General features: G+C 41.1%; 1 protein-coding gene across 3 annotated transcripts in view; it reads left to right on the forward strand.

The window, feature by feature from the left end:
• The window catches only part of RNF121 (ring finger protein 121), a 64267-nt gene that overhangs the window by 36327 nt on the left and 13313 nt on the right, over window positions 1-14627 (forward strand). For all 3 annotated transcript variants that reach the window (XM_031460247.2, XM_010989023.3, XM_064492656.1), the window contains 2 exons: window positions 9600-9754; window positions 12530-12637. In XM_031460247.2, coding sequence (XP_031316107.1) covers window positions 9600-9754; window positions 12530-12637 — 263 coding nt within the window. The remainder of the gene's footprint in view (window positions 1-9599; window positions 9755-12529; window positions 12638-14627) is intronic.

Consider the following 14627-nt stretch of genomic DNA (forward strand, 5'->3'; position numbering starts at 1 on the left):
GATAAGATCATATTTTTAAAAGCCAGGGAATGATAAAATCAAGATTCAGGATAAGGCTGATGTTGGATGGAAGATTGGAGGGTAGGACAGAGAAGAGGATGTAGCTAGATAAAAGTAATTTTAGATGTTCCAATTCTAATGTTGGGTAGTGGGTCCAGTATTTGTCATATTATTAAAAAAATAATGAACTTAAAAAGGAAGGAAATCCCGTCATATGCTTCAACATGAGTGAACCTTTGGGACATTATGCTAATGAAATAAGCCAGTCATGAAAAGACAAATATTTGTCTTCCACTTATATGAGGTACCTAGAGTAATCAGATTTATATAGATTGTAGAATGGTGGTTGCCAAAGGCTGAGGAAGAGAGGGGAATTGGAAAGTTGTTGTTTCATGGGTAGTTTCAGTTTTGCAAGATGAAAAAGTTCTGGAGATCTGTGGCACAGCAGTGTGAATATACTTAACAGTACTGAGCTATACACTTAAAAATGGTTAAGATGAGGGGGGACGGAAATAGCTGAGTGGTAGAGCACATGCTTAGCATGCACGAGGTCCTAGGTTCAATCCTGAGTACACCCATTTAAAAAAAAATGGTTAAGATTGTAAATTTTATGTGTTTTTTAAACCACAATGAAAAATAATTTTTAAAAATTAAAACAAAAGTGGTCCATGTGTTGACTAATGAGAATATTCATTAACCAGAGATTCTGATTAATTCTTTTTTTCTCTCTCTCTACTTGAAGTTCAAAAATAAAGGCAAGAAAAAAAGCATTTCCCAAGATAGGGACGTACCTTACCAGATATTAAGATATACCATAGAAATAGACAAATCGACTATTGGAAGAGAGTGAAGATCTCAGAGACAGATCCCTGTATAATGGGAACTTAATATACAATAAAGGTGTCATCACCAGTCAATGAAGGACATAATCATTGCTAAGTAGATTGTGTGGAGAAAACTGGCTCAACATATGGAGAAAAATTAAAATGAAATTCTTATATAACACTGCATACAAAAGGGAATTAAAGATAGATTAAAGATCTAATTTTGAAGGGCAAATTATGAAGTTAATGAAAAATGTGTGGGCAAATAAGGTAAACATTTGATAAATTTGATTATATTAAGATTAAGAATTTTCTGTAAAGGATACTGTAGGTAAAGTTAGCTGATAACGAAGTGGGGGGTTAATAATGATTAAAACAGACAATAGACTAATATCTAGACTATATAAAGTAACTCCTACAAATCAACAAATAAAAGATAGCAACTCCAATAGAAAGATGGGCAAAGGATATGAACAGGCAGTTTACAGGAGAGGAAATCCCGAAGTCCATGAAGCCTGAGAAGAGATGCTCAGAATCATTAGTATTTAGAGAAGTGAACATTAAAACAGCAGTGAGTTATCACTTTGTATGATTGGCTAGAAACTAGAAACTCAGTTATTTCCAAGTATTGGCAGGGATCCGAGGCTGTAGGAACCCCTGTGCAGTCTTTGTGGGTATGAAGCCTGGTACAGGCATTGTGGAGAGCAGCATGGCACTATTCAGTCAGATGGAATGTACAATGTCCTATGACACATCCTAACGGGACATGTGAGAGGGTGTTCACTTTAACATCAATTTGGCAGTTAATTGAAGAGTTGGAGGCAATCTGGATACCTCTCTCTGAGTAAATAGGTAAAATGTGGCAGATGCATATCATGAAGCTGTGTACCCGTAACAACTTGTGGACTTTTAGAAGCATAGTACTGAGTGGGAAAAGTATCAAACAGAGATACATAGCACAGTGCCAATTACTAAATGAAAAATATGCATATGAAACACATTAGAATGTCTGTAGAGTGAGGAATGGGAATAAAAAAGGAATCAAAACAACTCCCTGGAGAATGTTGTGTAAAGGAGAGGCCCTGGGATTGTTGTTGAGTAGTAGAAACATGAGCTGTTTGACATTAGCTGTCAGAGCTTTCCAGAAAATGCTTCTTATGGCATGCCAAGACATGATGGAATTAATTGATAAGGCTCTGTTTCTCTCAAGCTGCATGAAAGTTTCTGTCCTTCACTAGTGTTGGTTGGCGGCCTAGCCTTCCATTGGGCATATATGACCACTAAGTGGAGAAACACTAGCTACCTGCTCTGTTCTCCTAGACCAGGTTTCTCAGTGGGGAGACTACTAACATTTTGGCTAGATGATTCTTTATTTCTGCAGGGAGGCCTGTTCTGTGCAGTGTAGGATATTTAGCAGCATCCTTGGCCTCTGCCCACTAGATGGCTAGTAACACCCCTCCCCCAATTGTGACAACCAAAAATGTCTTCAGACATTGCCAGATGTCCCCTGGGGAGAAAATTCACCCCTGATGAGAAACACTGTCCTAGACTCTAGGACCTAGAACAGCATGGATGTTGCCAGCCATGAGACTGATCATGAGCAAGTATGCCAGCCTCCTGGTTTCACTGCGAAAAGTATCAAACTTCTCTCTGTAATTTAGGAGTTCAACTCCAACCTTCAGTTTAAAAGAAAAGAAACTTAGTCTAAATTAACTGCTTTTGGGAGCAAGCAATCCTACTGTGTTCTGTATTTAAATTTCAGATACTATTCTTTTCAATAACAGCGGCAATAATGATAGTAACTTAAACTGCTTATAGTTTGGAATTTATTGATGTTTAAAGAAAATACTTTTCTCATCTGTTATCTCTTTGGAACCTGACAATAAATAGCTTTATAAGATAGGCTAGGGATTTGTCCCCATTTTTCAGATTAGTAAACCGAAGTGCTCCATCCTGAAGTGATTTGCCAGGAGCACAGGGCCAATTAAATTGCAGAGCCAGACATAAAATCCAGTTCTTGGTTAAGTGCTCTTTCCATAAAGTACTCAGTCATTTTTTTGAGGTTTCCAAAAGCTTTAGGAAATTATTGTCAGTTCTGCCATAGTCATTTCTGTTTTTAGCCCCCCTGATAATTTCCTTTAATGACTTTTCCTAAGTCCTTTTCTTGGATTTCAAGTATTTTCAAAACTATCCCCCTTTACTCTATATTGTCTTGCCTCCTTAGTCTTTCTAGTTTACCCCCCAACTTAGTGAGTGATGCCGGGAGGCAGGACTTGGAAGACCAAAATTCTGGATTGGAAACCTAGACCAGGCCAGACTTGCTGTTTGGCTTCTCGGTAGCTCAGTTTTCATCATCTAGAGAGTTAATCTTACTCCCTCCATAGTTCCCTCAGGGATGTTAAGGGAAGGAGTAAGTTTATGCCTGGAAAAATATCTATCCTATTTTTAAAGATCTCTAAGGAGCTTTCATCATCTCTGTCTGTTACCAAATACAGTATCTTTTCAGACTCCTATCCCCTGAACTGCCGTTCCCTCCTGGAATGGATGAGTGGCAAAATCTCCTACCTTGCAGTCTTTAAACTACTATAGATTTTTCTCAGACCAAGACATTAAGAGGGTCACCAGACTGTATGGCTCTCCTGAGAATATAATAAAAACTCCTAAGTGTGATCAGCTTCCTTTGAGCCATCCCTGCCTTGTTAGGCTCATTTCTCACACTTCCCTCAAGCCTCCTAGGTTCCCTCAGCCTGGAACACTCAACATGATGCCTTTCTCCCCCTGCACCTGCTGGGCCAACAGGATAGCCTTCCTTGGTTCCTCCACGTTGAGTGAAACGCCTCTACTCTACTTTCTTGGCCACGAGGGCCGACTCCATTATAGCACTTATCATTCTGCACTAGATGGTTTGTTTCCCCTCAGTAGCCTTAAGTTCTTGAGGAGGTTTTGTTTTTTTCTCTCTGAATTCCCCAGTCCTTAGCATGGTGTCCAGTAAATGCTCAGTAAGTGTTGTTAGATGACTGCTTGACTGACTTGCCTGGAGAGAAGACGGGGTGGGGTGGGGATACGTAATTTTAGGTATTAGGAAAGTAGTCATAAGAAATAGATAGTAAATTTACTCTGTGCTTCTCTGAAGGATAAGAGTTAGATTCAGAGGCAGAAGGGAGACAAAGGCAGATTTTTCAGGTCAGCATCAGGGAAGAAATGTCTAGCACATCAGTTATGATTGGAATGCCTGCTTTACATGGTAAGGTTGACCGTTTGCCAGGGGTGTAGTAGGAGGTAATTGCCAACCAGGTTTCTGCCCTGTAGAGTATCCAGCAATACGTGGGGTCTTACTGGGTCACAGAAGCTATGCTGACTGTATCTGCTTGCTGGGCCTCTGGATGATCTTAAGATAATAGCCACGCCTTCCTGTAGTTTTGTCCAGGTCTAACATCCCAACACCTTCAGTTCTTTATGTAATTTGGTTTCCAGACCTTTTTTAATCCTGGCTGCTCCCTTATGGTCATGCTTATTCGTCAGTGTTCTTTGTACTTTGTGATTCTAAGACCTGATCTCAGGATCCAAGGATGCTTTGACAGAGCAGAGAATGGTAGAGCTGCTGCCTCCTTCATTCTGAGTGTATTCTTAGTTACGCAGCATAGATTGCCTTGGCTTTTTTGGCAGTGACTTTGTTGACATATTCCCTGGCGATCTGTGGTCAGGAGAAACCCCTAGATCTGTTCTGTGTGAGCTGCTATTAAGCCATTCCTTCCCCATCCTGATCTTGGTAGTTGGTGAGGTTTTATCCTAAGGTTTTGGTTCTTCATTTCAGCTTATCAGGTGTAGCTCTCATGCTACAAAGCTCTAGAAATGAGCTTTATCATTCTGGATCTCATTTTTTCTGTTTTCCGTGTTCACTGCCTTGCTCCTCTCCCCTTCCCTAGCTTTGTGCTATCCACATTCGGTAAGTAGATCCTTTGTATTTCCATCCAAATCATTCATGAAAACATTGACCAGAGCTGTAGAGCATATCCCAGACACCTTTCTCTGTCCATTTATCAGTATTTTTTTTCAAATACTTTCAAGCTGTGAATCTCTTACTTTGTTCTACTACCTGGACTTATAGTTTTCATTTCATCCTCAATACTCCTTTTCAGTCAAGCATGGTGAGTGATCCCCGCCCTGACAACATAGGGAGATTCAGAAATGACGAAAATACTGAAAGTCAGAAGTGCCAAGCATCAGCACACTGTCGGGGTGCTGGTGCCCAGGGAAGGATGTGATCTGGGAGCTCTCTTCTGACTTTTCATGAATTATAGTATCTGAGATGAAAGAAATCCAAAAGCAAGACAATCCATTTAAATATGGGCTAGCTTTTACTGTTAACATTGAACACATCATCCCAGCTGTGTAGCTTTGTGGGGAGATAAGTGAGATGTTGCTATTCTACCTTCCAGATCACAGAAGCTGGGACTGTCCCTCAACAAATATTTGCTGAACAAATCAGTGGGTCAGGTTCAGGCTAGTCTTCACTTCAACTTTATATTTGCAGATCTGGGGAAAGAAGGATGAATGGCTTACACACACGCGCCCTACCAGAGCCTCCTTCAGAACCAGCCAGAGCTCTGCCTCTTCCACTCAGTCTTCCCTTGACAGCTCCTGCCCACACATCTCTTCTCTGAACTCCCATAGGAATGCTTGATGCTTTGTGTGGCCACCCACTTCCTGAGTTTATGTCTCATCCCCCCAAATCCTGGAAGAGAAGTTAGGGCCATGGCTTCCCATTATTTTGTGCCTTCCACAGCATCAAGTACTTGATTGAACAAGCTGTTGAACCAAATGTGTTGCCACCAGATGGCACCAGAGTCCCTGCTGTTCTGAAAATCTTGTGTAACTTTCACTTAATTGCCAAGCTAGCCATTAAAAATGCCTTCCTTAGTGAAGAAGCTTTAACTTATTTATTAAGCAAAATGCCAATGAATACTATAGTAGACACAAATAAATTTACCAGGCAAAGTTGTAACTGACCATTTTCCCCAGGGTAGACTATTCTTTTCTCCCAGTCCCTCTGCCCTGCCCCTTGTCAGGCACTGGGCTTCCACCCCAGCAGCTGCTTTCCAGGCCATGAACAGAATCTGGCTTTCAGGCCTCACTGATGGAGAATGCCTTGATACCTGAAAGTGGCCTCAAATTCTTGGTTTGGGTTTTGGGATAGTTTATTTTTCCCGGAAAGGGCAAATTAAACATTATAAAGAAATTGCTGTAATCCCACCACTTTAATATGTTGATTATTTTGGTTACCTCATTGCAATCTGCTCTCTTATATATATGACTTTATGAAGTCTCGATCATGTGAAGCACAGTAAGAGCTCTCATTCACTGAATGATTACTGTGCAGCTCTGCTTGTGGTTTTATATACATTGCTTCCATTGAAATATAAGAGCTCTTATGTTGCATCCTTACATTGTATTTATTATATCACTTACATTGAATGCTTACCTCATTAGGCACTGTTCTAAGAGCTTTCCATGCGTTAATTCACATAATCTATACTCTCATCTAGCCTATTAAGAGTAGATATTGCTACCCTCATTTATAGTTCGGAAAACTGAAGCTTATCAGAGTTAAGTGACTTGCCTAAGGTAACACAGTAAATAACTATTGGGATTCATGTCTCGATCTCTAGTTCTAAAATCTCTGGTCATTTCCCTATATCATTCTACTTTGTTCACTTTTTGTTTAATGATTTCTATTTGTACTTTAGAAAGGGTCTGAAGATTCATAGACTCATTAAAATAAGGGTTTGGTTTATGTTACTCTCCTGCTAGATTGTGTTCCTTGAGGACCGAGATTAGAGGTCATGTTTATTTCTACATTCCTCTTCCCATCAAATGCAAAGTAAATACTTGATGGATAAAAGAGTGAATGTTGCCTTCATTCTTCCATGAGATCTGAGCTACAGGGCTGCTTAACAGAACCTTAGCCTGCTAGAACTTTAATGGGCTTGAAAAATCAAGTCAAACCCTTCCTTTATTTAACAGGGAAGGCCCTTCTTAGGATGACCCTGTGAGTTGGAGGCAGAACAGAGCTAGAATCCAGGTCTTCTGGGCTTCTACTGGGCCATCTGGTTTCAAAGAGCCTAATCCTGTCCCTAAATTCCTCCCCTCCCCTCCCCTCTTCTCTTATCTTTCATGATGTGTAAGTTGAGTAGCTTTACACCCTTGAAGTTTCAAGCCTGTAAGTTACAAAGCAAGGCAAGATTTTTCATTCCTGTTACCCTGATGCCCAGATTTACTCCTGATTATATCTTTGTTCAACTCAGGATAGAATCCGGGTCCTCTGCCTCTCACTGCACCCAAAATATGCAGAGCTGCAGCTCACACAAGGAAAATTACCTTGACTGGATTCCCCCAGAACTATTGATGGTTGATAGGGAGTGGGAAAGAGGCTTTAGGACAGTCTGGTAGTTTTCATGCAACAGCCAAGTTTTTGGAAAAGCTGGAAGGAGACCAGGAATTCCTGCTCTTTCTCAGAGAGGACACGTGATTTAATTCTTCTCTAGTCTCTGGGACAGCTGTTTTGTAAACACCCTGTGAGCCTATGAAAGCAAGAGGTCTGAAGGCTAAAGACCCTGCCGCCCTTCTTTCTGCACCCACCTTCCTCTCCCCTCTTTTAGTGTCACGATTCTGGTTGTCTTATCCCCTAGTTTAAATAATCTGCAGCTGTTTATTGCAATGTCTTTTTCTGATTTTCTCCCAGTGTGTCCTAGAATGTCACCTGGGGCATTATTTGGGTAGCCATTTGTTAGTACATCCTGGTGCTTCCACACTTTTTATGTAAGGCCAGAAGTATTTTAGAATGCTTCACTCAGAGAATTAGCTGGGGCTTCCTGTACAGGAGAGTTGGTACTGAGGCTACATTGCTCACTGACCAGTGGGCACACACAAGGGAAGCTCTAAAGCAAAGTGGCCACTAACCGTTCTCTTGCATTGTCTTTTTTTAAATATGTAAAATAATAGTAATAAAAAGCCAAAAACTTTTTCTTGCCATAGAGCAGTCTATAAAAGAGTAGTAGCTGCAGACAGCTAAACACTAAAAAGATGCCTTAGCCAGTCCCATGGGGCTGTTGAACATTTGAAATGCAGCTAGTCTGTTTTGAGATACCCTATAATTATTAAAAAAAAAGTTGAATTTCAAAGTCTTAGAACAAAAGGAAAAAGTAAAATATTTCTCAAATATTTCACATTGAGTACATGTTGAAAGGTAATATTTTTGACACATGGGTTAAATAAAATATTAAAATTAATATCTGTTTCTCTTTATTTTTTTAAACATAGCTACTAGGAAACTTTAAATTACATACATGACTCACATTATATTTTGACTGGGCAGCACTAGTCTATAAATGCCCAAGAGTAAATACTTTCTCAAAAGTTTTCTCTTTTATGGAACTTCAGGACACTAGCTACTATTTCCCTCTCTATAGTCACCCACCTATCCTCCTTTTAAAAAAAATGTTCTTGAGGGGAGAGTATAGCTTAGTGGTAGAGGGCATGCCTAGCATGCACAAGGTCCTGGGTTCAGTCCCCAGTACCTCCATTAAAACAAACAAACAAACAAACCGAAATACTGCCCCCTCCTCCCAAAATGATCTTTAATTTTATTTGATAACATCAGGAAGAAAGTCTCCATTAAGTGCTAGATATTGTCGTTGTTGTTATTATTATTATTATTATTATTTTTTTTTTTTTTAACACCTGCTACTCACCTGAGAAGAGTGATATCTAGTGAAAACTGGGTGGTTGGGGGAAGGCGTTAGGAGGCAGTGGAGCAGAAGACTGGTGATTAGTCCAAACTTCTGACTTAGAATTGTTTTATACACTTGGAACTCTTCAGCTAGCAAGTCTGAGGTAAAGATCTGGAGGAGGAAAAGTAAAACAGACACTCCCTAAAACAGAAATGTGCCTCCCTCTTAGGGCTCTAGTCTTGCTTTCCTCTCATTTATGTAAATTCATTGAGGATCTGTCATGTGCCAGACAGTTTCCTAGCACAGAGGAGTCAGATGAGTACAGCCTCGTCACTGCTCTCAGGGAGCTTACATTAAGGAAGAGAATGAGTTCGAATCTAGTCTCATACTCTAGGTAAGCACTATAACAATGTTGAAAAAGAAAATGCTTTTGAAGTACTAGAAAGTCTGACTTATTTTGCCTGGAAAGGAGACCAAAGGCTTCATGTGTCTTGGATGTGGTATTATCAGGCCGAAAGATAGATGGAAAAGATGTTTTAGCCTGAGGAGGACAACTTCACTACAGGCAAGCGGAGTGATCGAAGGTGGTCCTTGAAATAGTAGTTTAGAGCTCCACTGTGGGAGATTTGACAGCCTGTCTGAGGATGTTGGATCTTATCCTGTAGACAGGGGACCCTTAGAGGATTCTAAGCAGGAGAATAACATGTTCAAGACTGGATGTGCTCCTGGGAAGGATAGAAGGGAAGGGAGAAACTGAAAGCAAGGAGACTTAACAAAGAGGTCGTGGTCAGCCAGGTGAGGGTCAGCAAGGGCTCAAGTGGAAAGGGGAGAATATGTACAGTAAACAATTGGGTGGGGGATAAAAGGTTGGTGTCAGGCACAGTCCCAGGCTCCTAATTTGGGTCACTAGGAGGTGCCTTTATCCAAAACTGGAAATGTAGGAGAGGAACAGGCTAAAATGGAATAGACACGATGCTCTCTGGACCTGCGGATAGAGCTGCAGAGGGAGCTGGCTGGAGCTGAAGTGCTTGTGTTTGTGTTTCAGATGGTGACCCTCTTTCAGATGTGGGTTGTTCCCCTCTATTTCACAGTGAAGCTGCACTGGTGGAGGTTCCTTGTGATCTGGATCTTGTTCTCCGCCGTCACGGCCTTTGTCACCTTCCGAGCCACCCGAAAACCACTAGTACAGACAACCCCAAGGTGAGAGTTTGGGTGGTGGGTAGCGGGAAGGAGCTAGGTTTCCCAAAACTGATGGGTTGGGATGTGTGGGAGTGGGGCAGGTTTAGTTTGAAAAAATTACAGCTTTTGTCTGCCAAGATTACTTGGCTCAGGGTCCCACCAAAACAAGCTGATTGGGAGACCTCCTGCCCCATTCACAGATTAAAAACCCCAAGTATTTCCCTGTAACTTACCTTATGATTTCTATTAAGGTCTATTTATATTAAAAGCAAACAAAATAAGTAAGCAAATCCTGGTCATTGTGGTCTCATTTTAAATGTTATTTTCTTTTGTGAACCTTTCTCTGATCTCTAAATTAGATTTTCTGTTGTATTCTTTCATAGTGGTCTATAGTTTTTCCTTGTAGAACTTATCACAGTTCACAACTAAATATTATTTTGAGTATCTGTCTTCTCCACTAAACTAACTGTGAGATCAGGAGCCACACCTATTTTGTTTATCACTGTATATCCAGGCCCTGTGGCACAGGGCCTGGCACATAGTAGCCTATTCTATGAATTTTTGTTGAATGAATGAATCTCAGCAAATTTATAATTTTCCAATAAACAATACTTCCTTCTTGGGTCACAGAGCAGCCTCTGCCTGTATAATTCTTTTGTATTTCCAAATGCATTTCCCATTTGATCCTCTCAACCAACTTGTGAGGTCATTTAATCTGTACCTGACAGGACAAAAAGCGAGATTTTTCTCATTCATTCATTCAGCAAGCACCTGCTTCGTGTCAGGCCCTGTGCTGAGCACTGGGGATACAGAGCTGGGTAAGACATGGTCCCTGCCCTTAATGGAGGAGATGGACGAGAAAGCAGCTGTCTCAGTGCAGTTGGTAAGTGCTGTGAGACATGCGTGTGCAGGTCCAGAAGGGCCTAACAGAAGAACTGGCCAGCCTCAATGTTGTGACTGCCTCATCCATAGTCTTCCAAATTGCAGCTTGCTCTTTTTCCCATGCCTTGTATGTTCCACTTTACTGTAAGCCTTTCTTTGGCCTTCTGTGTTTCATTGTTCAAAGGTAAATTTATTTTCAAGGTGAGGTCGGTGATCCAGAAGCCCGTCTCTGGCTGGGGTAGCCTACTTTATGTTAAGAGCCATTAGAGGATCTACAGGCTCTGGAGCCAGATGGGTGTGGATTGCAATCCCCAGCCCTGCCACTTGTTAATTATATGGCCTGTATGCCCTTTTTTGAGCCTTGAATTCTTTATCCCTAAAAGTGTGACAATAATTGCTACCTCACATAGGCTAATATGGCGAAAAAGTGTAATAAGCATGTAAGGTCATCAAGTAACACACGGTTTCAACTTCTAGCTAAAATGCCTAAAAATGTGTCTATAACATGGGAGGTTTTGATAATAATAGCAACTAACATTTGATAGTGCTTTACAATCTCAAAGCACTTTCATAAACATCCACATTTATTCATGCAGCATTTATTGAGCATTTATTTATTATATACACCAGGAAATGGGCTCTGTACAATCTAACTAGAAAGGTAGCAAGGATTTTTCTCTTTTACAAATAAGTAAACTTGTCTCAAGGATGAGATGACTTTTCTGCGGTTGTTACTCAGCTACTAAACCTCACTTAATCCAGATTCTACCTAAAATTCCACATCCTTTCTGCTGCATCTCACTCCCATCTGATCAGTACAAACGCTGGATAATGGAGCTGTCTGTGGTCTTTAAGTGCAGGCACTGCAAGGTGTTTGGGGCACTTCGCTAGCCTAAGAAGCCATTGCCTCTTGCTTAACCAAAGCAGGGAGGCCCCAGCAGGGAACTTGAGCATCCTCCCTGGGGCCAAGCAGGGCTGGTGATAACCTAATTGGCTCTTAGGAGCCAGGCAGATTGTGGAATTGCTCCTTAATTCTCCTCACTGGTAGAATAGTGGCCCCTGATATCAGGGACCTACCTCCATAGCATTTAAAAGACTCTGGTACATTCTGGGAACCATCTTTCCTCTCTGAACCTAGCTGCAGTCAACCAGCCAGATTCTACACCTCTTTTTATTGGATCCTAGGGAGCTCAGCTCCTCCTTCAGGAGCATCGCACAGCCCACACCACCCCACTGCCACCATCAGCCACACACATCCAATTCAAAGGCGGTATTTGAGTGCCTCCTTCCTTATCCCTTGTCCTCCAGTAGGGAAAAAAAAAAGTCATTTTGGGAATCTTGCACGATACTACTACACCAGTGGCGCTGTTGGAAAAAATATCATTTTGAAAGAAAATTCATTAGACATCATTCATTTTGTTGCTGGCCTATGAATAGGAGCAAAGCAGTATTCAGGTTAACCTTGCTCAGTTACAAAAGCCTGTAGCTAATTCTACCTCTTACTCATCTTCCCTTGAATTCTTTCTTGACAAGAATACCTGTTTCCTTCTGAGCATAGCTCTAGTTATTTACTTTCACTTCCTTATCCAACTAATCTGAATTTGAGATGACGTAGCTGTCTGAGGTCAGCCGTGCACTTTCTTTCTTTGAGATTGAAACATTCTTTTAAGGCTCTCTTTTCTTCCCTTGGTCTGAGACCAGGAAACTACAGAGCACTAGCTTCCTGGTATGTGGAGGTGTTTCTGCAGTTGAGGGAATGACCAGCTTTGTACAGTAACTGAAGTTGCTCAATAAAAGTCCAAGCAAAGAGCCTAATGTCCCCCATTGATGTGAGAATAAGGGCTTCTGGTGGTCCAGAGGCCCCTAGTCTAGCGTTTCTGTGTCACCTCTACTAATTTTCTCTCCTTTCTCCAGGTTGGTTTATAAGTGGTTCCTGCTGATCTATAAAATCAGCTATGCCACTGGCATCGTTGGCTACATGGCTGTCATGTTTACCCTCTTTGGTCTTAACTTATTATTCAAGTGAGTACCCTTTGCTTGTTTTTGCTGGTGTTTAGGAAGGGGGTACTGGTGAGATGTACCTTCCTTTCTGGGGCAAGTCCTGAGTATGAACAAAGGGGGCATGGCACCCAGGGTAGGAGACTTGGGCTGTGGGGCATGGGGGGTGGGCCCTCCATGATTTGTGCTGGCAAAGAGAAAGAAATGTCTGGATAATAGAGTTAGAGTCTCAAATCATTGATTGTATTTCCCAAGAGTTTATATTTTAGTGGAAAAATGTAATAACAAAAGTAGGCATTAGTAATGACTGTAGCCAGTTACCTATAGCTCCATCACCCTATAGAACCGTCTTCCTTGTCTGCGTGTGACATTTTATTGCAGCATCCTCTCTCCCTGAGGAGAGACTTATGTTCAGATAGACAGGGGTTGGCAAACTATGTCCTGTGGGCCAAAGTGGCCTACCTCCTGGTTTTATAAAATGAAAAAACTTTGTACAGGAACAATCACACTCACTTGTTTACACATTGTCTATGGCTGTTTTTGCAGTAAAACAGCAAAGTTGAATAATTGTGGCAGATACAAAGCCTAAAATATTTACCATCTGACTCTATAGAAAAAGATTGCTGACCCCTGGACTCAGTTGAACTCATAAGACACAGTTGGCCAGAAGGATACAAGACAGGAAATAGCAGGGCCGTGTCTGTAGGAGTCCTCAGAATAGTCCCAGGGCTGAGATACAAGGGAATGAGACCATGCAGATGGGTCTGGGAGCCACCCAGGCCCAGAATCCCCCATGTCCCACAAAGGGATACATCAGCTTTCAGACTCTCCCAGTCCAGATACAGTGTACTAATCACAAGTCGGGGTTCAACATGGAAGAACTGATGCTTTGTAACACAGCTGACATTTCACCTTTATCAGGTTTCTAAGGAAATAGTTCCAGAAAGTTAACCTTTCAGTCCCGCTCTGTTGTTGGGCACATAGTTTGTTTTTCAGTTTACTGCTGTCACAGATGACATTGCTAAGTTGCTTCCTAAGGATACTTTACCAGGAGTGGGATTCTGACTGTTGCTTCATATTGTCAAGCTTTCTAGAAGATCTGTATCAGCCCACAGGCCCACCACCCCCAACTAAGGCAGAAGCCGAGTAATCCTGGAGGCTGAGACTAGAGGGTACAGTGAGTGAGTAGGGCAGAAGAAGGTAGAAATGTAGTTTCCTGGCTGAGGTAGTAGGGGCTGGGGACTGTGGATCATGAGGAATCCTAAGCCTGGGACAGTACACTGAAGCCAGAGAGTTGGGATTCAAATCTAAATTCGTGACCACTGGCCTCTTCCTCAAACCTAGTACATTGTGGGCAGGAGTCTCTGAAACTGAAAGGAATAAGTTCTACTTTATATAGTGTGAGGACACCCATGGAATTCTTTATTCCAGGGATAGTACAGGCTGAAAGCATAAACAGGCTACACAAAGGCTTACAGGAATTCATCAGTGCAGAGTCAATATATCTTACCGAAGGAAAGCAAGATATTTCCAGATATCTTCCTAACCCATGTGGTTAAAAAAAAAAATCAAGATTCTGCATTATGTTTCAAAGATATTTATTCTAGAATTACAATTTCTTTTTACTTATGTAAACTGTACAAGGAGGAAAACATAATTGAGAGTCTTGACCATTTTTATGCTACTGATCAAGTTAATTGGTATAAGATCACAATGTTTCATTAGCAGGTTAAATACTACATTATTGGGCAAAAAAATAAAGATGAAGATCATTTCCTTCAAAAAAAAAAAAAAAGGTTGGGCAAGTTCAAGTTTCTAAGATAAATATAACTTACAACTTTAAGTGAACACATACTATTAACAGTAAAATGTTTTAACAAAGATAATTTTCTATAAGAAACATTTAAAGATTCAAGTTTGCAAATTATTAGTCCCTGGAATTACTAAAAACAACGTTCCTAATATTATAGGCATGTTGTCTGTCTTAGTAAGTAGACTTGGACCAGGATTTAAC

This window comes from Camelus dromedarius, chromosome 12 (genome assembly GCF_036321535.1).
Source record: "Camelus dromedarius isolate mCamDro1 chromosome 12, mCamDro1.pat, whole genome shotgun sequence".
NCBI lineage: Eukaryota > Metazoa > Chordata > Mammalia > Artiodactyla > Camelidae > Camelus > Camelus dromedarius.